Source organism: Phyllopteryx taeniolatus, chromosome 9, assembly GCF_024500385.1.
Source record: "Phyllopteryx taeniolatus isolate TA_2022b chromosome 9, UOR_Ptae_1.2, whole genome shotgun sequence".
NCBI classification, from domain to species: Eukaryota; Metazoa; Chordata; class Actinopteri; order Syngnathiformes; family Syngnathidae; genus Phyllopteryx; species Phyllopteryx taeniolatus.
The window spans coordinates 26,467,688-26,490,917 of NC_084510.1; the positions used below are offsets into that span (position 1 = coordinate 26,467,688).

A 23,230-nucleotide genomic window follows, 5' to 3' on the forward strand; every position below is an offset into this window, starting at 1 on the left:
GGGGAGGGAGAGAGTTGACACACACGATGCTTTGAGACTTGTTTCGATATCATTTCTCACAGGTCTTCAGTCGGCGCTTATCGCGGTCTCGGGACGCCCGTAGCCTTCCTTAGAAAACTCTTGCACTCTTTAAAATGTCGTCCCTGGATTGCGCCTGCGCTCTTGAAGACAAACAGTGTAAACGAGTAGGTCTTCTGGGATTTCAAAAACAAACCCAAAAAAACAACATCCTCTGACAACAAGCCAATTCAAGTTCTGAAAGTGTGTTAAGCAGGCCTGCTTAAGCTCCCCGGTGAGGGACTTCTGGAAATTTGCCAGAACAGACGGCCGGCGCATCTATTTGTCTTTCAACGTGTCGAAGTAGCACCTGAGGCAATTCCTTCACATAAACGTCTTTGCAACGGCAAACAAATAATCCGGAGTCTCCCGAAAGTGCAGCGCAGCCTGCGAGCTGCTCCTTTCAAACTCTCTTATTCCAGGAAAAAGGGTTTCCCAGCGTGGAAGGAAAGATTTGCCATAATGCCCACAAAGCACAAGGCTCGAAGTATTGTTGGTGGCTTTGTTGCCAGGCAGCATAACACAACAACTAAATGAAGGGGTGGCACGTCATGATGGAATCATTCTCCACGTCCAAACGCACTAATGGTGGAGTCGTGACCATCGTCTCCAATGTCACGTCGGACAAATACAAAATCTCCCTTTTTTCACAACTGACCCATTTCCCTCTGCCCAAGAATGCACAGTATTTATTTGCTCACTGTCTAGTCCCGATGTCCGTGAACCAGGCAGTAACCTGCTTGCTAACAAACCCATTCACAAAACCAATGCCAAATGCAGCCATTTGGCATTTCAAAAAAAACAAAACAACACAGAGCAAATGGTAAGATTCCTGTCGGTATTGTCCGTCTTCCATCATTCTCCAGAAGCACAATTCCGTGCAGGGGATTGTTGGCCCCATAATCTCCTAACCTTCCAACCTTCTCCCTGAATCAGGAAAGCGCCTACGGTCATACAGACGGGAAAAAAAGCCTCTCCACTTTTTGTTTTGCTCACTGTAAACTTTCTTCATAAACAAGTCAAGCTGAACACGGTCACATAGCTTAATTAGCTTAAAAATAAGAGTGCTTGTATGAAAGAAGCTCCGACGTGAGGCAACGGACACATCTGGCCCGCCCGATGTTTGCTCGCCATGTAACACAAGCGGCTGATGTTTCCACATGACCAAGGGCCATCGCTTAACTTAACACACGCCCACCAAGCATACACGTGCGTACCACTCGGATTTTTAAACCCTGTTCATGGGGAAAAAAAGTAGTGCTCATATGAAAGATGTATTTCGTATGATGTATGATGGATGGCACGACTCCGCAACTTCATTGGGTTACTCGAATAATAATAATAATAATAATAATAATGTATGTTCATCTATCTATGCCAGCGCTGTATCGTGACAGGCAGGACAATGAAAGGTTCTTCCACTAGATGGCAGAAGGTGCAATTAACATGTCACGCAACAGAATAAGACGAAACAGGCCCGGATTTCACACTACGTTGATCTGCGATTCAATTGAGACGAGATCATTCTTTCCGGATATATCCAGTTTGGGACATTTTTGGGGTGCTGTGCCATGAGATTGTTCTCATGGATAATATTTGCTTTGGCTCTATAAATGGTGGGAACAAAGTGTATTTGAGGAAATACAGTTCATACTTTTCCTTCTTTTAAGAATTTGACATTTTGCGTGTCCAGGAGGACCTCGACACCTTCCGCCCGATCCGTCACGCTACAAGCGCCCGCTCTCTCCTCAGAGGACGTCAGACAAAACAAGATTGGAAATGTCTCAACTGGAATCAGCAACGCCTGCCAACCTTTGAGGAGGCGAGGGCACACACACAAATACAAATCATACTCACATCGCTCAGGCATCTCCTATTGAGTAGAGGTCTGCGGGGGGCGCTGTGGAGCAGTGCGTACGAGAAGGTGTTCGCCATCATCGTCGCGCAAAGACGGCGAGCGCTAAAAGTGGGGAAAAAAACAAAACAAAAACAAAAGCAGGAGGAAAGTTGAGTCGGTGTGCGCGCGTTGCGTCGCGTTGCGAGGAACAAGACGTTGCCGTCGAAATGTTGAGGATGGGATTCCGCTTCCTTCCTCTTTTTGCAGCACACACGCATTTGCACTGCAGGAAGTTGAAGGAAGGGAGGAACAAAATGTCTCAGATGCGCGATTGTGTGCGCTTCTCGTTTTTGTTGACTCACGATACGGGAACATTCGTCTTCCCCCCCTGCAGCACGCACAAAGGGGGCCTCTTAAAATGGAATTAACAACATCATGTTTCAATCAGGCTTATCTGACTGAGTTTGCATGCTGATGTCATATTAAAGGTCATTGCACTGACGGGGGGCCCGGGGGCCGGGGGCCGGGGGCACTTCTGAATACATCGCAATGCTTTAGAAACTCGTCTGGAGCTGACCTTGATCACATCTAAGCACTTTGATTCCTTTTTTTCTTTTCAATTAGATTTGATTTCATCCATTCAAAGGATGCTTTTAATCAAGGGAAAATATCATGTAGAATTTACTTTTTATGTCATTGCATAAAATATCTGCCTAACCAATAAAGGGTGAAATAAAACAAGCAAATCGATATTTGCTAATAATGCCGTTGTGCGCCACTGTCACGTCATAACTGCCTCACGCCGAGTTTTCTCTTCCCATGAAATGATCACCGACCAGAATCACTTCCGAGCGAGGCCTAAAGTCCAAAGTCTAGCTACTGGACGAAACCGTCTGAAAGGCTATGACAGGACAGCGGCGCAACACTCAAGGAGAGAACACTCAGAGACGAATGCAAGCAAGATAATCGCGTTGGATATTTCCAGAACGTCGTCCAAATTGCGACTTGTGTTGTTGCGCATGTAAAGCGTATTGATTGCAAGGTTGTGTTGTTGAGTGAAACCCCAAATTGTTATTTGACAACCCGGATGAGCTGGCGAAAGCACGTGGCGCGAACGATCAGAATAACACCCTAACCCTGCCAACTTTATGAGGTACACCTGAACAATCTACTGTGTTTGTAGCGTATGATATGGCAAGCACACTTTCTTACAAAACGTTAGGAACAGTGGCTGATTCCCCCCCCCCACCCACCCAACCTATCCTGCGTTAATTGTAACACACACCAATGTGCCATTTTCTGTAACGTCGTTGTTTTAATTTGTAGCAAAACACTGTCGACACTCATTATGTATGATATGTATTGTATTGTATTGTATTGTAGCGTCTCTTCAGAAAAAGAAAACCCTGGAGGACTGAGATTGTACAACTGTCTTTCAGAGTGCTGATTAAGCAGTGTGTATACCACGGTCCTGCTCCTCATTCAAAGCGTCAATCACAAATCGAAACAGAGCTCCTGTCATGTGAAGACCTCCACTGGTGGGATGACCAGATGACCAAAACAACTGAATGTGGAAGCAATTTTTTGTACTGCCAGGAAATAATGGAAGTTGAGAAAGATACCTGGAAACTGATGAAAGCAACAAAGGTGTGATGTGAAGAATTCCGTAGAACAGGGCTTCCTAAATGGTGCTGTGGGTTTAAATAGAATAAGATTTTTTTTTAAAATTAGAAATCGCATGTACAATACAAAAGTGTTCACAGCCTTTGCGCAATACGTCGTTGATGTTCCTTTGGGCGCAATTAACAGTCTAAAGTCTGTTCGAACAAGATGCCACAAGTTTGGCACACCTCTCGAGCGCCGTCATTTTTCTCGTCTTTCCTGCAAGAAAAAAAAAAAAGTTCCGCTGTCGGGTCACCGGTAAGACAACGGGAAGGCCGAAAGAGCCGCCGCCATTTTAAAATGGAGATCTCTTCACGTCAAAGTATTTCGGCGGCGCACGAGCGGCGTGACTTATTAACGGCGCCGCCGCGCGACTGGCAGTCCTTCGCCCCGACAAAATAACAGCATGCGGGCGCGTACCAAAGGAGGGCGTAAATATCCACGAAGTGCGGCTGCACAGCTCCACGACTTCATTAAGTCCGCACAACAGAGCGCACCCTTTTTTTCTTTTCTTCATTTCCATCCAAAGCATTATGTCTTCCCCCTAATCCCCCCACCCCCGCACTATCTCATTGATGCTCACAGGGTTCCTCTCATCCTCAAATGGAAACCAGACTTCAAAGAGAATCAATCAATGGCCGCAGATCCGCGAGGCTACCTTTGCCAAGTAAAGTCGCTCGAGTTAGACTTCGCGAGGGGGCCACCGGCACACGCTGCTCCGTTTGAAATGGGACATAAACGCAGCGTAAAGAAGTGCCAAGAAGAATGGAAAGTGGGTTTTTCACTCTTTTGCACTTTGAGAGGAATTCACTGCTTTGCTGTCTGCAATCAGAAACAATTCAATGGTACAACAAAGCCAAAGCAGCAATGCCACTACAGTCAATATTGACGACCCGACCCGATATGAAAAATGAACAGAGTGAGGCTTGAGGAGGCAAGCAAAGTTAGCGCTAGCATCGTCACTAGGTTCTGCAGTTGAAATTCAAGCAGAAGCGTCAACAGGACACTTAAACACCATTGAAACTCTTCCACATACAGGAATGCGTAGTAGTACTGTGCACTGTGTACATTTGATTCCTTTCAATGATCTTTTTTCCCATTTGTATTTGATTGATTGATTTACAGTTTGAATGTTTTAGCCTAGGAGGCGTTTATTTTACCACCTTGGGAACGGTGAAATATGTGCAATGTGAAGATGAAAACATTTTTTTTGCAGTGCACTGAATCCGAAATAGGGGATAGCGATACGGCAACACTGTCACTGAACAAGGGAGGTCAACAGGAAAGGAGTGACATTTTCGGGCAAAATACATTGTAAACGTATCATCAACAGCGTCGTCGACGGTGGCGAGATGAATGGCGTGCTGTTTTTCCCTGGGCCGGCGTTGTCAGTCAACTTCGAAATACTATGACCAGTCCTTTACAATTGCATATTGAATTTTGTTTGCAATTGTTTTGATTTCATTGCTGGAACCATGCTTCAGTGGAATGGTGTCTTGGCAAAATGACACCCCGTCGAAACGGAGATTGAAGAGGAATAGGATTGTGAGGAAATGAAGGAGGAGGTGAGCTCCTTAGAAAAAAGTTATTGTGGAACAATGCACTTTCTCGGGTATTTTCTCAAACCAGCTCTCAAAAATAATTCCTCTCTTCATCAAACAAAAGGTTAAGTACATTTCCGCCTCACTGGCCAACTTCTTCTTCAATGACTTTCTGAGTTGCTTGGAACTATCTGGAGAGAAACAATCCCTGTGTTGTGTTGGAAAGCGCGCAGGTCATCAGTTGACAAGGTGAAACTTTGATTCAAAGACAAACTTGACTGGTGCACAGCGATCACACGCAAATCTCCATGTCACTCGTTGCATTGCTAATCATGAATGACAGTCATTTACCAACCAACCAACCTTTATTGAGCCAAAGTGGATTTAGAAAAAAAGCTCACAGCACCACCAAACTAAGCTATATATATATATATATATATATATATATATTAAAAAAAACCTTCTGCCATCTAGTGGATGAACATTTCATTGTTCTGCCTGTCACTATATGTCGCTGGCATTAATAGATGACAAAAGTACACAACGTGCAGTAAGTTAATCATCAGGTTTGGACCATTCATTCCTTGATTCATCTTCCGTTCCGTGCTGGAGCCTCTCGCCCGGCTATCTCCGGGCGAGAGGCGGGCTACACCCCGAACTGGTTCGGACTCATTAAGTGAAATTGGAGAATTGCCAGCAGCACACCTGATAATCTCTCAACACACAAGTTGGGAATGACTGGTTAAGAAAGAAAGAAGTTACTGTGCATTTCTTGTCAATTTTTCTTACGATCGATAAGATATCTACATGGATGTGTTTCAATATAGAATACAGGATGTACATATGCACTCTATACAGGAACAAAATCAACTTTCCGAACAACCTGTATATTTGATATTTTTGGAATGCGGTGAGATGGAAATACTGCAGAGCCTCCTATGCGTTGACTTGGAGAGCTGAGAGTCTAGATTTGTTTTGCAAGCCTTCGACAGAGTGCGCAGATGCCTTCAGACACTACGAGCGTCTGCCAAACACGCTTACGGAGCGTGGGAGGGCGATGGCGGAATCGGGGGCATCCGCGCCACCCTTCACCCGGATGTAACAGCTCCGGCTTCGAGCGGGAATGACTCACTGAAAAAGTCTGGATTTAGGCTGAAAACAAAGATTTGAGGGTACAGAAACGTCTTTTTTGAGACAACGTGATGCTTACATGTCCAGACAGACGAATCTGGGCATTTTAGGGACACTGAATCGCCTGTTGATTCCATGGTACAGGCATACCCATATCTAACAAAAAGTGAGAGAGCCTACACATGATTTGGTCAAATGTGTTATTTCTTCTCTCCCAGTGAGTGTGGTGTACTTTAGAGGAAGAACACAGCGGCGATGTCGGTCGTGAGTCTCCTCCACAAAGCCAGATATCTGTCGTCATACCGAAAGCGACCCGTGAGAGGCAGCATAGTGCCACAGGACATCAAGACGACTGGGAAATACAACGAGGAAGACAGAGTAGTCGCAGAAGCTCGGTTCAGCAGGGTAACTGGGTTTCACGTTTACAAATGTCTGACCCGGAGCATAAAACAATCACATTTAACAATCAACCACAGAAGCTTTTGATCGAGACAGACGATCATGCTGACTTTGATCAGAAGATCAAATTAGGCCTGACGATCAGTATGTGTTTCTCGCTTCAGTAAAAACATTGGATGCCGCAGCAGGCTCCCAAAATCAAATCAAATCAAATCAAATCGCCTGAACGTGTCAAAATAGGCATACCAAGTTGGCTCATATCTTCTTAATACTATCAAACTATTATTATTTTGTTTGCAGGGGAAAAAAGGGCCCATGTTTGCAAAAGTGCGATTCCAGCGTGCCGACGACTGACAGGTGCATCTTGTTAGTCATCTATTCATATTTATTCATCATGTCCCCGCTGTGAAAAGCGCTTTATTGTAACCATCTGGCTCGATCCATCTGTATCTATCAAACAAAATAGCCTTCTGTTTTATATCAAGAAAAATGGCGGCTCATTTGTGTGTCGAGCCACTCTTTCTTCTTTTTATGTTGATTACAATGACATTGTCTGATGGCAATGTAATGAAATGTAAACCACACGAACCATAAAAAGTAAAAATGAATCGCGCTGGCAGGGATAATGTTACCTGTTCACGTCACATTTGTCACTTGTTGCTAGGCAGAATTCCTTGGACACACCCATTTGTGCCCCAAAAGAACCCCCCTTTTTCGTTCTTGTGCATTGTTTCGCTGGCAACTTGGGGCTGAGGCAGCAAAAAAAGGACAGGGAGAGATGGCAGGAAGACAGTCACTCGGGCTGGATGAGGACATTACTCCATAAAAGGCACTATATGCCTTAACTATATGCATTCATTTCATCATTGAACCACGTCTTTGAATTCCATGTAAAATATCCATATTGCAAATTCAAGTCTCCTCAATGTATTTTTTGAAGTTCATTATTTGTTGTCGAATGGTGACGTATCGAACCACGCAAACAACAGACAGTAGGGAGCAACACCTTTGTCACTTGTTGCTAGGCAGAATTCATGGTGCATACCATATACCTACCTTTATTTTTGTGTGTGTATAGAACATATGAGTAAATGACACCATAAAAGGCACTACAATAAATGTGAAAGTAACTATACACACTCATTTCACCATTGCACGACCGCTGTAAAATTCCCCTAACCTAATGCCAGATCAAAAGTGTCCATGATGTAGAAACAGCATTATTGGTGAAATATGCAATGAAAAACACCAATGGCATTTTCCAGCTAACAAATTAAAAAAAGAATTGGTTAAAAAAAAAAAAAAGGGTTCTTGTCGGCATTTGCGACAAGCTCCATTTCCTGGCTGCGAACGATGAAATCCCAGGATGTCCTTACCTGCGAGATAGCGGGGAGAGGCAGCAGTGATGCGGAATATTGGAGGGAGCGCTCTACGCCATCAGGGATGCGAGGGATCCTTCCATCGTGCTTCCTGTGAGCACAAGCGGAGGGAGAGATTAGGACTATCGGAGTGTCGACAATTTCATAGCAAATGGCCCGTGGATCCTGAGAGATGCTGTCGCCTGAGTCGGGATGTCAGAGGAATAAATGAACTCTGCGTGAGCCAGTGGCCATTCACGGAGCACACTATGCCGATGAAGCGCTTTCCTTATTAGTGGACAATCCAACAATCCAATGCTGAGTGAATTGTGCTTCACAATGACAGCGAGACCCCATTAAAGGATTTAAAGGCTCTATCGCTCGGCTGCCGCAAGACGCAAAGCTGTTTTCCGTATTTCAATATAGAATATTAACGAGAAATCTGGCCGTCTCAATGGCCTAACCCTATTACTGTATATTGCAAATCCGATAAAAGGACATCAATGATTATGAAAAACAAACTATTTGATGGCATGGGACCTTTAAACCCTATTAGCCATGGGATTCTTATTTTTTTGGAAACCATTGGAATTCCAATTCGCCTCACAGGCCCGCAATAAGGTCATTATTTTTCCGTCCTCCGATGGGTTGGTCAGAGCAAAACTTGTTGCTGCTGAGCTATTTTGATGAACTAGAATTAGCATATGTGGTGATAATAATGCCGGTTGATAGATCACAGCAGATCAATCTCCATGCTATTATTGATGCCCCCCTATTCATTCCGGAAGTCCAAACTTTTTGGGGCAATGCCATGACATCATTGCTACATCATTGCTTTTCCCGTCTTTGAGCTTCCAGCAGAAAAAAGTCTTAAGATTCTTTCAGAACTGACAAGTAAAAAAAAAATAAATACAGCAATATCTTAAACATCCCTACATGAGCTGCAAAAAGTTGAAAGATTGAAGAAGGGCTATCATGCTTGTTGAGCGCCACATTGCTCAATATCTGCTCTCTTTTTATTGGCCGATGATTATGGCCTCCACATGGGAGCAATCTGAACTGGATGTTTTGATCTTTCGGCAATGCCGCGGCATCGTCGCTTTTCTCGCCTTTGATCATTTAACGGAAAAAGATCCAATATTTTGGATTCCGTCGTGCAAAACCAAACTCCTGTGTTTGTATTCATGTTTTATTCAGAGTGCAAGTCGTAACAGCTAAAAACATCTTGCAGTGGTAACGAGTAACCTTTTCACTGGATCTCATTGAGATTTGGATTGTTTCTTTGTTTTTCCTGCTGTGCAGCCACAATGTTTGCTTTTAGGCAGAATACTTTTGAAATGGCCCATGAAAACACATTGAAACTTTTCATTTCTTTGTTGCGTGTGTGTCAAAGGCGACCCGCGCAATATTCCTTCCCACTTTGTCTCACACGTCAGTCACTGGCTCCAAGTGGCGGCCCATCCGTGCGCCCATCCTGTTCACAAATTTCCAAGTGGCCACGGGGAACCATGGCAGCCGTCGGAATTGTCATATTCCACCCGTTCTGTTGTTTTGGCACACAGAAACCACGGCTTTTGGGTGAAGAAATCATCAATATATTGCATCATCATTCTCATCATCCTACCGTGTGCCATGTACACGTGTTTTTGCCGCACATCATTACAATCAATTCAAAGTTCTGATTTAATCTTGCAGATAGCGAGCCCCGATCCGCCGCTCAGGGTCGCCCAAATCTCACTCTGAAGGCTGCAAGTGTTTTGCGTGTTTATATTGTACAAGACAGATAAGAGGATCAACACAATCATAATAACAACACACACGATACCTGCAGCCTGACACCTGACGTGACGATGCGATATGAAGACAAGGAGCAAAGCAGTGAGTGTCAAAGGGATTCGAGCTACAAGTGGTTTTTTGTAATGCCAGCACAGAGCGCCTCGTTGTCAGCTGTGAGTGCACGCACATCATACAGATGCATGTTCTCCCCGTGCCTGCGTGGGTTTTCTCCGGGCACTCCGGTTTCCTCCCACATCCCAAAAACATGCACGCTAGGTTCATTGAAGACCCTAAATTGCCCGTAGGTGTGAATGTGAGTGCGAATGGTTGTTTGTTCCTATGTGCCCTGCGATTGGCTGGCAACCGGTTCAGGGCGTACCCCGCCTCCTGCCCGATGACAGCGGGGAGAGGCTCCAGCGTGAGGTGAAGCGGCTCAGAAAATGGATGGGCGGATGGATGGTCTCACCCCCGTCCGTCCCTGGCGCAATTGCTCCACCTGAAGCGGCAGATTGACGCCATTCACAAAAATAGGGCCCCATGCCGTGAACTAGCAGGGTTAACCTATTTCCGCACTCGCGCGACATACAAATGTCACAACACGTTTACACTTTGCCTGTATGGCTAATAGTCATAGTCAGAGTGGGGCTCAGGGACCGCCACCATGTCCGAGTGCTCTTGACGCAACAACACGATGATGATACGGACACTTGTAGACTCCATAACGGATAAATCACAGCAGTAATTGCCAGCTAATTACACCCGCCGGCACCCCAACAAATCTGGTCACAATTGTGACGCCGCCACAGATGCAGCATGCACTCCTTAAGGGAATCATCTAATTACATGGTTGAATATGATGGCAGCCATTAAGTCCAAATGGATGCAGTGACAAAGGCCTTTTGTGCTAATAGTCCAATAGAGAAGAGAATTGACATGCAGTCTTGTTCTTGTGATGAAATCGAAAGAGGCCAAATGAATGCAACTCTCTGCAGGCAGCGATGAAGAGACCCTCCAAACTTCACAAAGTTTGAAGCAAATCGGAGCTGAGTAGAATTATTGTGTCCATACGTTTGGGCCTATTTCTCCAATGAATGTCTTCAGATGTTAGCTCGGATCTTGAGTTTGTTTTTTTGGATCTGGCGATTCATTACATTTCAAACATTTTCAATGACAAAAACTACAGTACTCCACAATTTAGCGTCTGGCGTAGGCGGTTCAACTTTGGTCGCAAATTTGTCTTTGAGGGACACCTGGAAAAATAAGCCTCAAATTGCTGCTTTAAACCAAATTGCCAGACATCCTGAGCATTTTCTGGCATGGTTTCATGAGACCTTTTGGGAGCTCTACTGATGATAGGCAACGAAATTTCATGTTACGACGTGAAACTGCCTGTGGGGGCATACATTTTTGTTTTCTGGTTTTATGTTAAGTCATCCAACTTTGCCACCATGTGCCACCAACAATGCTGGAATTTACAATTCTTCACGATTTGTCATCACCCATCCGTCTGGTATGAGGGCTTACAATTTGGCAGCAATCGCATAAAACCTCTCGGGCAAGATTGCCTTCGAAAGATAGCCGGAAATTGCTCCTTCAAAGCAAAATGGCAGACTTCCTGTGTGTGTGTGTGTTTTTGTTTTTGTTTTCTCCAGGCATGGCTTCTTGAGACTTTTTTTGTGGGTCTACTGATGATAGACCCATGCTGTTGAGTAAAAATGGCTTCGGGGGGCTGAATTGTGGAATGGAAAGAATTGGTGAATTTGGTGTTTTATGGCGTCTCATCAAACTTCAGACGTAAGCATTGTCAACAGGTGTTAAAATACTAAACAACTTGGCATCGGCCATCTGTCTTGTATACTTGGTTGAAATCTGGTCGCAAAGTGGCCAAATCTCCGGGGTGAGTTTGTCCTTGAAGGTGAGCCATTCAACGTCAAATGGAAGACTTTGTGTGTCTTTTCGGGCATGAGTTATTGGGACTTCTTGGTGCGTCTCCTCATAATAGACATTACGTTCCAAATTCACACGAGAAGAGCCAAAGACACGAGGGACTTATCCGGCGTGTCTTTCTCTCTCTCGGCAACACACGAGGAGCTCCATCGTACATCTTCGTCGGCCAACGAAGCCGGGTGTAAATTCTTCTTCGCCGCCACGCACACGCGCATCCGTCTCGGACACGTCACCTAGCAACACGACCTGATCCACCCTAACTGCCCAGAAAACATCCCAAGAAAAATGACTGGCCTCGTTGGAGACAATTGCAGTTCTAGTGTGACAACGCAATGGAATTGTTCAGTGATTCGAAGCGGACCGTGAAAACATCCCACTGAACGATACATCGCAGCGGCCACAACATTATAACGCGATGATGATGACGTCCTCCTAAGCAAGAAGTTTCGTGTGGCGCTTTGTCTTCGTTAGGTTGCCAGCCGTGGCGCGAATAGACGGATTTACCATTGACTTCGGTGAAGCCGACTTGCGTGTTTGTTTTGGAATGCGGGAGGAAACCCACACCGGCACGTGGAGAACACGCAAATTCCACACAGATTCAAACTCCAAACCTCAGAAGATTGAGAGAGTACACCGTGCAAGCGCTCATGACCGGGATTTAATGACACTATTTTTTAGGTTCAAAATGAATGGACTTGATTGGAACATGATTCCAACGTGTGAAACGTGTGAAACGGACATGTTTTATTCTTTTCCAAGAGGGGAAAATGATGTCAGTTTACCACATTGAAATCATGTGCAAGCGGTATACATGAGCAAATTAAGAACTTCCAAAATAAGAGTAGAATATGCAATGTTTTGTGTGTGTGTTTTTTTTGCATTGCATGTTTCATTTGAGCATTTCTACGTGAACCGATCACAATATGAGCTTGCAGTATAATTCATGCTGAATTGATCTAGGATTGTTTGCGATTGGCGACGCGTTACCATGGCAACGGCCTCGCCAACCGTCAATGTGCACACACGCTCGCGACCTCCCGCCAGCAGGAACTTCGCCACTTTCTCCCCGTCACTCAAGCCGACCCGGTTGTCACCGAACGCCCGTGACGCCGCTGACGTGCAGGCCGGATCCATCTTTCATGCGGCGATGACGACCCGACGCCACTTTATTACAAATAAAAGTGCACGCGCCGCCGGTCGCGTGCGAAACTTTTGTGGAAGGTGGAGACATGCTCGCCACCTCAGAAAGCGGCACCCGGGAAGATGCAAGCGGCCGCGCCCAAAAGTCACAAGGCAACTCACGAGCAACTCAACGAGGTTAGTTTGCGAGACGAGCGACGAACAAAAACCACAACGCTGCAATGCGATGTGGGCGAAAGCTAGTCCGCATCCCAATATTGCACATGCACTCTGCAAGAGTTGCTATTCATGCCATACCAGGTCAATTCAAGGCCCGTATCACCGGTATCACGACCGATATACATCTTTTTTCTATATGACGCATCAAATTATTTAGAATTGAAGTCTTTTTTTTACATTTTTTTTTAAACGCCATTATTCATTCTATTACTATTCTATTAAAATCTCTTTTTTTCATTTATCTTACATTGATTTATTTAATTTATAAGTTATACATTTATTAAACCCGAACACGAAATACTTGATTTGAAAAAACAAACCAAAAAATATTCTCAGAAACAATTATAGATCGGAATCCAAAAATAGTTGGTTTTTTTTCCTACACATTGTCATTATTTTATTAAAGCACATTTGAGTGTTTTTACATGGGATTTGTACAAGCCCAATTCCAATGAAGTTGGGACGTTGTGTTAAACATAAATAAAAACAATATAACGATTTGCCAATCATGTTCAACCTATATTTCATTGAATACACGACAAAGACAAGATATTTCATGTTCAAACTGATCAACTTGATTGTTCTTATAAGCAAATAATCCTGAACTTAGAATTTGATGGCTGCAACGTGTTCCAAAAAGGCTGGGAGAGGCTCATGTTTCCCACTCCGTTACATCACCTTTTCTTTTAACAACATTCAGGAAACGTCTGGGGACTGAGGACGCGAATTGTTGAAGCTTTGTAGGTGGAATTCTTTCCCATTCTTAGTTTTGATGTACAGCTTCAGCTGTTCAACAGTCCGGGGTCTCCGTTGTCGTATTTTTCGCTTCATAATGCGCCACACATTTTCAATGGGAGACGGGTCCGGACTCCAGGCAGGCCGGTCTAGTACCCGCACTCTTTTACTACGAAGCCACGCTGTTGTAACACGTGCAGAATGTGGTTTGGCATTCATTGTCTTGCTAAAATAAGCAGGGGCATACATGAAAAAGACGTTGCTTGGATGGCAGCATATGTTTCTCCAAAACCTGTATGTACCTTTCAGCATTAATGGTGCCTTCACAGATGTGCAAGTTACCCATGCCATGGGCACTAACACAGCCCCATACCATCACAGATGCTGGCTTTTGAACTTTGCGTCCACAACAGTCCACAATTTCCAAAAACAATTAGAAATGTGGACTCGTCGGACCACAGAACACTTTTCCACTTTCCATCAGTCCATCTTAGATGAGATCGGGCCCAGTGAAGCCGGCAGGGCCTTTCTGGGTGTTGTTGATAAATGGCTTTGGCTTTGCATTGTAGAGTTTCAAGTTGCACTTCCGGATGTAGCGCCGAACTGTATTTACTGACATTGGTTTTCTGAAGTGTTCCTGAGCCCATGTGGCGATATCACGTACACATTGATGTCGGTTTTTGATGCAGATGCAGAAGTTTCTTAGGGATCGAAGGTCACGGGCATTCAATGTTGGTTTTTGGCCTTGCCGCTTCCATGCAGTGATTTCTCCAGATTCTCTGAACCTTTTGATGAGATTATTAAATTTGACTACGTGACTTTATTCATTGCTTTACTGCTTTTAAAATCTTGGGCACATTTCGTGCAAAGTTCATTGCAAAATAGAAAATACTTTATAACCCTAATAAAAGTTTTTGTTCAGAAAGAATATACACTACCAGAAGAATGTTTCACATACATAGTCGTTGTTTTATCAAAGCGCTTGAACTTATCACTGGAGAAATAAAAATATATTTTTGCAGTACAAAAAACAAATCAAATTTCTACTTTTGTTGTGCTTATTTTCTGGATTTAAAAAACCCCCCATCATAGAATAATTTTGATTGTTAAAAAGTTTTAAATATAAAACATTTGTGTTGTGTTTGAGAAAGGCAATAAATGTATACCCTTCAGTCTACTTTTTGATCTGTCTTTGATAGGATTATTTAAAAAGAAGTTCAAACAAGGATTTTTGTAAAAGTTAAAATATAATCAAAGCGTAAATAATTGAAGCAAACTGAGTTCAAAGAAAGATCGGCTTACACTTGACGAAACCGCAGCAGAAACTGAACTCTCCAAAGTGGTATCGATCAATTTCAAAACCAACGGTATCAATAGGGATATTTTTGCTGGATCTGCCCACCACTATGGCGCGCTAATGCAGGGGTGGGTGAGGAAGCCGAAGGGCCAGGGGCCACATCCAATCAATAATTCTAATGTCAAATGCAATTTATTATGCATTACAATGAAGTGGACTCACCCGTCTCCTTTTCATTTTCGAGATTCCTCCTACCTCAAGAGTCCACAAAGAGCCGCTGAAGTTGACCAAAAACATCCAAGCGGCGGCCCGTCGTCAGACCTCCCTGCCGTTGAACCCCCCGCACCAAACCAGACTCGGGTTCCCGCAAATTCCCATGACTCAGCAGAAAACCATCTCGACGCCCGCGCAACAAGTCTGTGCTCGAGTGAGTACACATCTGGGGATGGATTGGTATAGGAAAAACTAAAATACGACATAAATGATGGGGGATACTAACACTTGATTCTTTGTGTCGACATTTTGCTAACGATCCACTCTGAATTACTGTTTTCTGCAGTGATTAGTGCAACAATTACACGTTTGCTGCCTGGATCTCCAAAAAACCCAATCCTACCAGGGGTCTAATAACCACAAACTTTGCTGTTAATTACTTTAAAATGGCTCTACAGTACACTGGACTGCACAGTCCAAAATGTTTGCTGTTCATGAGTTTGAAATGAAACTTGATAATTTTTTTTGTATTAAAGGTATAGTATGCAGTTAGTCCCTGACCAAAGCCACACCCCTCATGAACGCGAACGCGCAAGAGACATTCACTGTACGTATGTAAAGTGCACTGTAAACAAATTGTTAGCCACAGCTGCTGCCTTGAAAGCATAAACACTAAATGTTGCCGGTTTGATGTTTGACTATTTTTTGGGGAGTGTATAATCAATAAAAAATATGAGAGGTGATAAACTTACCAAATGATCCAGTGAGAACGGTGACATTGGCGTTGTTTCCCAAGCACAACGATGCAGCCATTACAGATGTTTACTCTTGATTTGTCTCGAGAGCTGTCCAATTCCATCGCTTTGGCTTCTTTTGCTAACCAAGTTAGCAATAATCCGGCCAAGAAAACTACAAGCGCAAGGCTGCTGTGTGGGGCAGACTTGAGTATGTGCGCAAGCATGAGAAACTTATTGACACTTCTTAGTCACGTCTTCTGCTAAAACAGTCCCTGGTTTCAAAATGATAATTCATATGAAATTGGAGGCCGGAGAGTGATGTTTTTTGGTTAGTTTTTTTGTTTTTCTGACAGAATATTTTTCAAATATTCTTGACAGTTGAATAATAGGTCATAGTTTTAGCATATATGACAAAAAGTGTTTATTTACTGCAAACGCCACCTTTCATTTCTATAGCGGCCCATTGAGGCAGCAAACTAATTGGGTTGAATGTATTTCAGGCCCTGTTGATTCATAAGTATGAAAATCAAAGCAGCGAAACAGTCACTGACGCAGGTCTGGTCTTTTGACTGAATCTCGAACGGCGGGATGCTGATACCGAAAAATCAGCTCCGAGCAGAAGTCTGATACACGTTGGTTCAAAACTTCGGTCATGCACTTGACAGTTGTCCATTTTTATTTCTATGGCAACAAACTCGATTGAATTGTGTCCGAGAAGTGAATTTGGCTGCACCGCCTCAAGGCGGTGATGCAACATAACCTCTCAGACAAAGACACGTGGATGGAATTGTCAAAGATTCATCATTGATCAATGGATGTACAATGGCCATCCTGAATCTGTTACAATGCATCTCTACACAGATAAACAAAAGCTCTTCCAGGAACAGAATCCTCACTTCCCAATCACAGTGCAGGACTCCCGAATGTAAGTGCCTCCGCTTTGAAATGTTCTCATACCATTGCAAAACATCTGAACTATGAATATGCACAGCGGTTCTCCGGGACACCAAGCGATGCCTGACGCCATACGAGCAGAACGAAATCAAGGAATACCGACACGTGTGGTATGTAGGAGAGAAGGCCAAGAAATTGCGACGCTCCAAAGAGTCCACGCCGGCGACGGAGGGCGAGTCCTTCGACGACTCCAAAGGGTTCTACAAAGTGGTGAGTGTCCGCCCATTCGAGATGCTGACGTCCAGAAGTTCCAGAATAACAGAATAAACCATTAATTCACAGAGGGCTGGAGACCACCTGGCCTACCGCTTTGAGGTGCTGGGGGTGATGGGATCGGGACTGGCCGGAAAGGTGCTCAAATGCAGGGACCACAAGACCATGACACTTGTTGCCATCAAGGTCTTTCGAAACACAGCCGAGTAAGATCTTCACCAGACCAGGACAGAGATTAAAAACACCATGAGAGGTTCTTTCCATTCCGTAGTGATTTATCCCCTAACCAAAACTAGCCTAGTCGTGGACCAATTTCTTGGGTAAAGTGGGGTGCACACATGGATTCTTAACGTAACCAATTTCTAAAATGTGAGACTGCACATGACGAGGCTTACTACCGTTACAATAGTGTGGTGTACTCCAGATTGTTCTGAGAGGCACCTCGGTGCCACAGGGCATCCGGACTATGGGAGAATGCAAAGAAGAAGAAACAATAGTTTGTTCTGTTTCGCAACACAATCACGAAGTCCGTGGCTTGGCCAACCCGTTGACCACATGCACAAGAATTTGTGATTGTAAATAAAGAACAAGTTTATTCAATTGTTTTGCGGGCAGATCGGGGGAAGGAAGAATCACTCAAGAAAACGCACACCAAAGAATAATCAATCTGTCAGGAGACATTTGAGAATCTCCCAATTGTATGTTTGTTCCCATGGACAACACAATTGTTAGCTGATAGTTTTGAGTCATTAGTGAGAGCTGCTCAATTCTAGAATACCGGATTTGTCGCCAGGGGTGTTTTTTTGCACATTTCTGAAAAAACCATCATATGAACTGTATATTGCATGTCAAGTCAAACTTGAGTTTGAAACAAAAAAAGCTCTACTCAGGGACCAAGGCAGACGAAGGGGAACCAAAAAAATGGTTAATATACATTAATATGGATGCACACAATACTGTATAACGTGTCAAAGTACTGAAATGCTAGTCACTCTGAAAGACGTTCTGCTGTTTGGGTTAGCAACAAAGTTCAAATGTCTGTATATGAATGGTAGCAACTATGAACCGATTTCATTCGGGGAGGCCATTGTTTCACTGGATGAGGTACCGAGCAACTAAATATGGCACGGCGACTATTTGAGAAAAAATGGTATAATGTAAACCCCCTGCAATTAAAAATGGTGAAGTCATTGACAGCCCCACACATCAAAATGTTGATAATTGCATATTTGAGTCGATTATGAACCCAAAACAGTTTAGTATCATTTCATTTTGTGAGCCGCTTCTCCTCACCAGGGTCGCGGGCTGTCATCGGGCAGGAGGCGGGGTACGCCCTGAACCGGTTGCCAGCCAATCGCAGGGCACATACAAACAAACAAACAAGCATTCGCATTCGCATTCGCACTCACATTCACACCTACGGGCAATTTAGAGTTGTCAATTAACTTACCATGCATGTTTTTGGGATGTGGGAGGAAAGCGGAGTGCCCGGAGAAAAGCCACGCAAGGCACGGGGAGAACATGCAATCTCCACACAGGCGGGGCCGGGGATTGAACCCCGCTCCTCAGAACTGCGAGGCAGACGCTCTAACCAGTCGTTTCAAACAATGATTTGACTTACAAAATGTACCAAAAGGGCTCATGTCCATTCACACGCGGCGGAGACTGTTAACTTCAAACTTACAACCCACGCTCAACTTAGTGCCAAAGATCTTATAGTCTCAGTGAACATGTGTCACTTCAACAATCCTCCCTTGACCAATTACTACTTGTATTTGCCAGTGCTTTGGTACAATTGTTAAAAGTGTTACAGGAAAATCAGACAAATATACAAATAGGTGAGTTTTTTGGCGAGTGAAGTGAGATCATTTCTGCTTGCAGAGGGCATAAGATGGCACAGACAGAGTTGGAAAATCTAAAAACCCTGCAGCGGCTAGACAGGACCAACAAAGCCAACATGGTCCACATGAAGGAGCACTTCTACTTCCGCAGCCACCTCTGCATCACCTTTGAGCTATTTGAGTAAGTTGAAGACTTTATTTGGGGGGACTTTTCATATGATGAGGCCTGTTAACGGCCTCATTTTCGTATGCTTTTTGTTTTCTTTTTTAGAAAGGACCTCCATAAAGCCTTAGTGGAGAGCAAATTACGACGGCTGTGCGAGGCCGACATCAGGAAATACGCCATCGATGTGCTCAAGTGTCTGAAGGTGCTCAAAGATGTGCAACTCATCCACGGAGACTTGAAACCGGTAAGGAGATAAAAACCAAAACAATTTGTTCAAAGAATTCATATATGCTGATCCTTCCTTATTGATAGACTAGCCAAGTTTTTGGACATAGCAAACAGTGAAACAGTCCATCTACAGTTTTACGACGTGACCATAAATAAAATCGCTGTCGTTTAATAAAATCGATGTTTTCTTTTCAACAGGAAAACAGGGTTTACGTTCAAAAGAAAACCCACTCTGTTAATGGAAACAGGAAAACAGACCAATTGAACCAATTGCTGAAGTATTTATATTGCTGTCAACAGAACAAGCAAGAGACTTATCTTTAAATATAAGCCATTTTTTGGTTTTTTGACAAACATTCATTGTTGCTGTTGCTCATTAATTGTTGCTCAATAGTAAACAAATGGGTCCAGGGACAGAACCTGTCCATTACGACCTCCATTCATAATGGACAGACTATATGAACCATTTCAACGTGCCGCGACCAAGCCAAAATCAGGAACAAAATGTTGCTAAAAGAAGTACTTCAATCTGGACCAACTGAACCAAATGCAGACGTATTCATTGTATTGTCAACAGCGCAAATAAGTTTGGAAAGACATGCTCTTAATTGAACAACAATGTTAAGTAAATAAGATGTCCGAGGACAAAACCTTGCGGAACTCCATTTGGAATTGACAGACTAGGAACCATTTTAACATACTCTATGTGACCTTGCCAACTCATGAAACTAGTACAACTTCACGAATCAAAATTCTATTGGAAATGTACATAATCAAACAAAATATTGTTATGATAATAGCAGCTCAATATAGACCCATTGATGTAAATACTTCTGTATTTATAGTTTGGCATTGTCATGTATCTCCAAAAACCAATAGCTCACAACATTCGGTCGGAGATGCATGGTCCAAACTGAACAACGTTATGTAATTTAGGACAGAGCCTTGGGGAACTCCGTTTGCAGTTGACAGACTATGAAGCATTTTAACACACTGCGACCTAGCCACAATCATAGAATTACTTTAAATGAAATTATATATGATTGATAGTTTAATGTAATCAAACTGGGAGTCATTACGCGCTAACTTTTGACATTCTTTGATTATTTAAGGAAAACATTTTGTTGGACAAGGAAAACAACGCAGCAGTGAGTGACTTCGGAGGGAGCATCTTTATCAGAGGTGAGACTGCCATATGGTGAGACATGAGCCCAGTAAAGCCATTTGAAAATGTTTCATGTTTATGCCAGAGGACACATCCAATGCGTCTCATTATCCCGCAGGTCGGCCCACCAATCAGACGCTGGCGTACATGGCTCCGGAGCGTCTCCTCGGCAAGTGCTGCACCACAGCCTCCGACATGTGGAGCCTCGGCTGCACACTGGCTGAGCTCGACTGGGGCCTATTTCTCTTTAAAGGCAAAGACAAAGGTGACATTTTCAACTGTATAACAAGGGTAAATATGAGCTCATAACAATTCAGTCTTGACATTTAGACTGCCGCTGTTGTTGGGATCTTGAACGTGACTCTTCCTTAGGTGCTGGGCCTCCCACCATTAGAGTTACTGACTGCGGCGAGCAGGAAAAACTACTGTATTGGTGAGGTTTAAAAGGCTTATTTTAACCCAATCTTTGGTGCAAAAATGTTATGACCACATGCCCACCCAATTTCCAGATGGCTCGGAGTCTGAAGACAAAAAACTACCAAAGACCCCTCTGGCCACGAGACTGAAGTCCAAAAATCCAAAGTTTCTGGACTTTATTCGGTGCTGTCTCGAGTAGGTTCACCCACCCTCAGAGAAATATCAATGCAACAACCTTCAAACATTCAAAACTGTACTGTACGGAATTGTACGAGGGTCTATTAAGTGCTTGTGCATTACTGAGCAGATACGACGCAACAAAGCGGCTCACCCCGGAAAAGGCTTTGCGACATCCGTGGATCAAGCAGGCGACCAAACATACATGTGAGCCCACCGCAACACACATCATTGCTTGACTATGGATCGTATTTGCCATGAGTGTCAAAAATGTAGATTTTTCTTGGGTCAGTGGGTTTAGGACTTTGAGCAAGACTTAAGTAGTTAACCACTGATCGATGAACTGCAAATGACTTAATATATTCGATTTTCTGAATGCAGCCTCCGGGTGCAGTGCTGATGCTGCATTGCAGCCTGCTAGGAAATGGGAAATATACCTCTTGGAACTTCCAAGGTCTGGTCTTAAATGGTTCCCACTCGACAGTCAACGTGGGGGTGGGCTCGGGGTACATCAATTGGATCTTTGACTTTGGCCCTTCCATTGCATGTTTCCTGGTCTAAAAACGGACACATTCACGATGTCCCGGTTTTATGGAACACAGCACAAGTGGCTTACATGAATTGACAACTACCACCATCTATGTAGGCTACAAGAAATTGCATAGTCTTAAGACAACGACACGCACTAATGACAATAAAACCTTTTTGATGCTGTCCATGGACAAAGTAACCTGTGCCATGCCTTGTGCATAGTATTTCTAAATTTGAGAACCGGCAAGTTGCTTACCTGATAAAAAAACACGACTGAAAATCGGCTGCGATCGAGTAGAGCTAAGCTAGAGTCTCCATTTGTATGTAAATTGGAACAACACAGTTGATCGATGGTGATAGATGCAACAAATAAGGAAGGGCCTATCAATCGATTAACGGCTCATTCAGAATTGTGACGATCGTGTGGTTCTGACTCGATCATTGTGTATGAAAGCAATTGAGGCAAAACTGAGTGCACTACTTGGCTGCAAACCGCAGAGGCATTGTTGATTTGACTAATATATGTAGAATAAAACTGGGGGAAGTTGAGCAATATTCAAAGAGATTCTGTAGTTGAGGGTCGCCCCAGTGTAGCCTCGCGCAGCGCAGTGTAGCTTAGCGGCCAACTCAACCCAGTGCTGGCTACAATACAAGGTAGTACGCTTGCTATTGTAGCAACAACAGTTGTCAACAGTCTTGAAAACGTGTCATTTTTTGTGTGTTTCCACTTTTGCTCAGATAACAGACCGACCATAAGCAGCTTGCTGAAGAGAGAGAAGATTCCGCCACCGATGTTGCAGCCAACGCAATACAAATAAGCTCTTGAGATCGACGATATCAGACTGGATGCCCACTTGACGACAGGCTTTTTCTCTACTTAGATCTTGACCGTGCCTAAATTGACTAATGGACCTGATAGTGCAAAAGACTATAATGGCTTGACTGACACGTTTGTACCACCTTGCTAGTCACCATTTGTCTCCTAGAAAGTAGCTCAGGAGACTTTGCTTTTTCCCCCTCACAGTGCCCAGGTGGCATAATAACATGGATGACATTTTGCCGAAATACCCCAGCAAAATCCACAATCCAGCAAAATTTGCTCACATTTTCAGAACGAGGCAGATGATCGATTAACATGGTTGCTTAATTTCACACTTAATGGGTGGGGAAGCACCCAACTGTTTGTACACAAGCAATTCAAAAGTGACTTTTTTTCCCCCCACAGAAAGTCCACTTTTAGCATTGCCAAGAAACATAGTGAGTCCGCCCTTATTCAATGGGAGAAGCACCTTTATGTTTTAAGCTCATCAGCTCGTCAGCAGAAACTCGCCAAGACGGACATAAAGCTTTTTAAACTATAATTAATCCTGCGTTGCCAGCAGCTTCCTCCACAGAGCGCCGTGGGTCATTAACTGGCGATAAGAATACCGGATTTTGTGTCCAATCATGGTGTGCAAGGGTTTGCTGCTGCAGCTGAAAATGACCATTG

General features: G+C 43.8%; 1 protein-coding gene across 24 annotated transcripts in view; it reads right to left on the bottom strand.

Annotated features, from left to right (window-relative positions):
* rap1gapb (RAP1 GTPase activating protein b) overlaps window positions 1–23,230 on the bottom strand; it is an 80,534-nt gene that overhangs the window by 21,899 nt on the left and 35,405 nt on the right. For 6 of the 24 annotated variants that reach the window (XM_061784070.1, XM_061784046.1, XM_061784052.1 and 3 more), the window contains one exon: window positions 8,004–8,097. Coding sequence is in view for 21 of the 24 variants with exons in the window: in XM_061784046.1 (XP_061640030.1) it covers window positions 8,004–8,097 (94 nt within the window). In the remaining 3 variants the exon portion in view is untranslated. Of the gene's footprint in view, window positions 1–1,914; window positions 2,240–7,259; window positions 7,377–8,003; window positions 8,098–23,230 lie in introns of those variants that run through there. The other 18 variants (XM_061784059.1, XM_061784058.1, XM_061784062.1 and 15 more) reach the window with 11 other exon arrangements.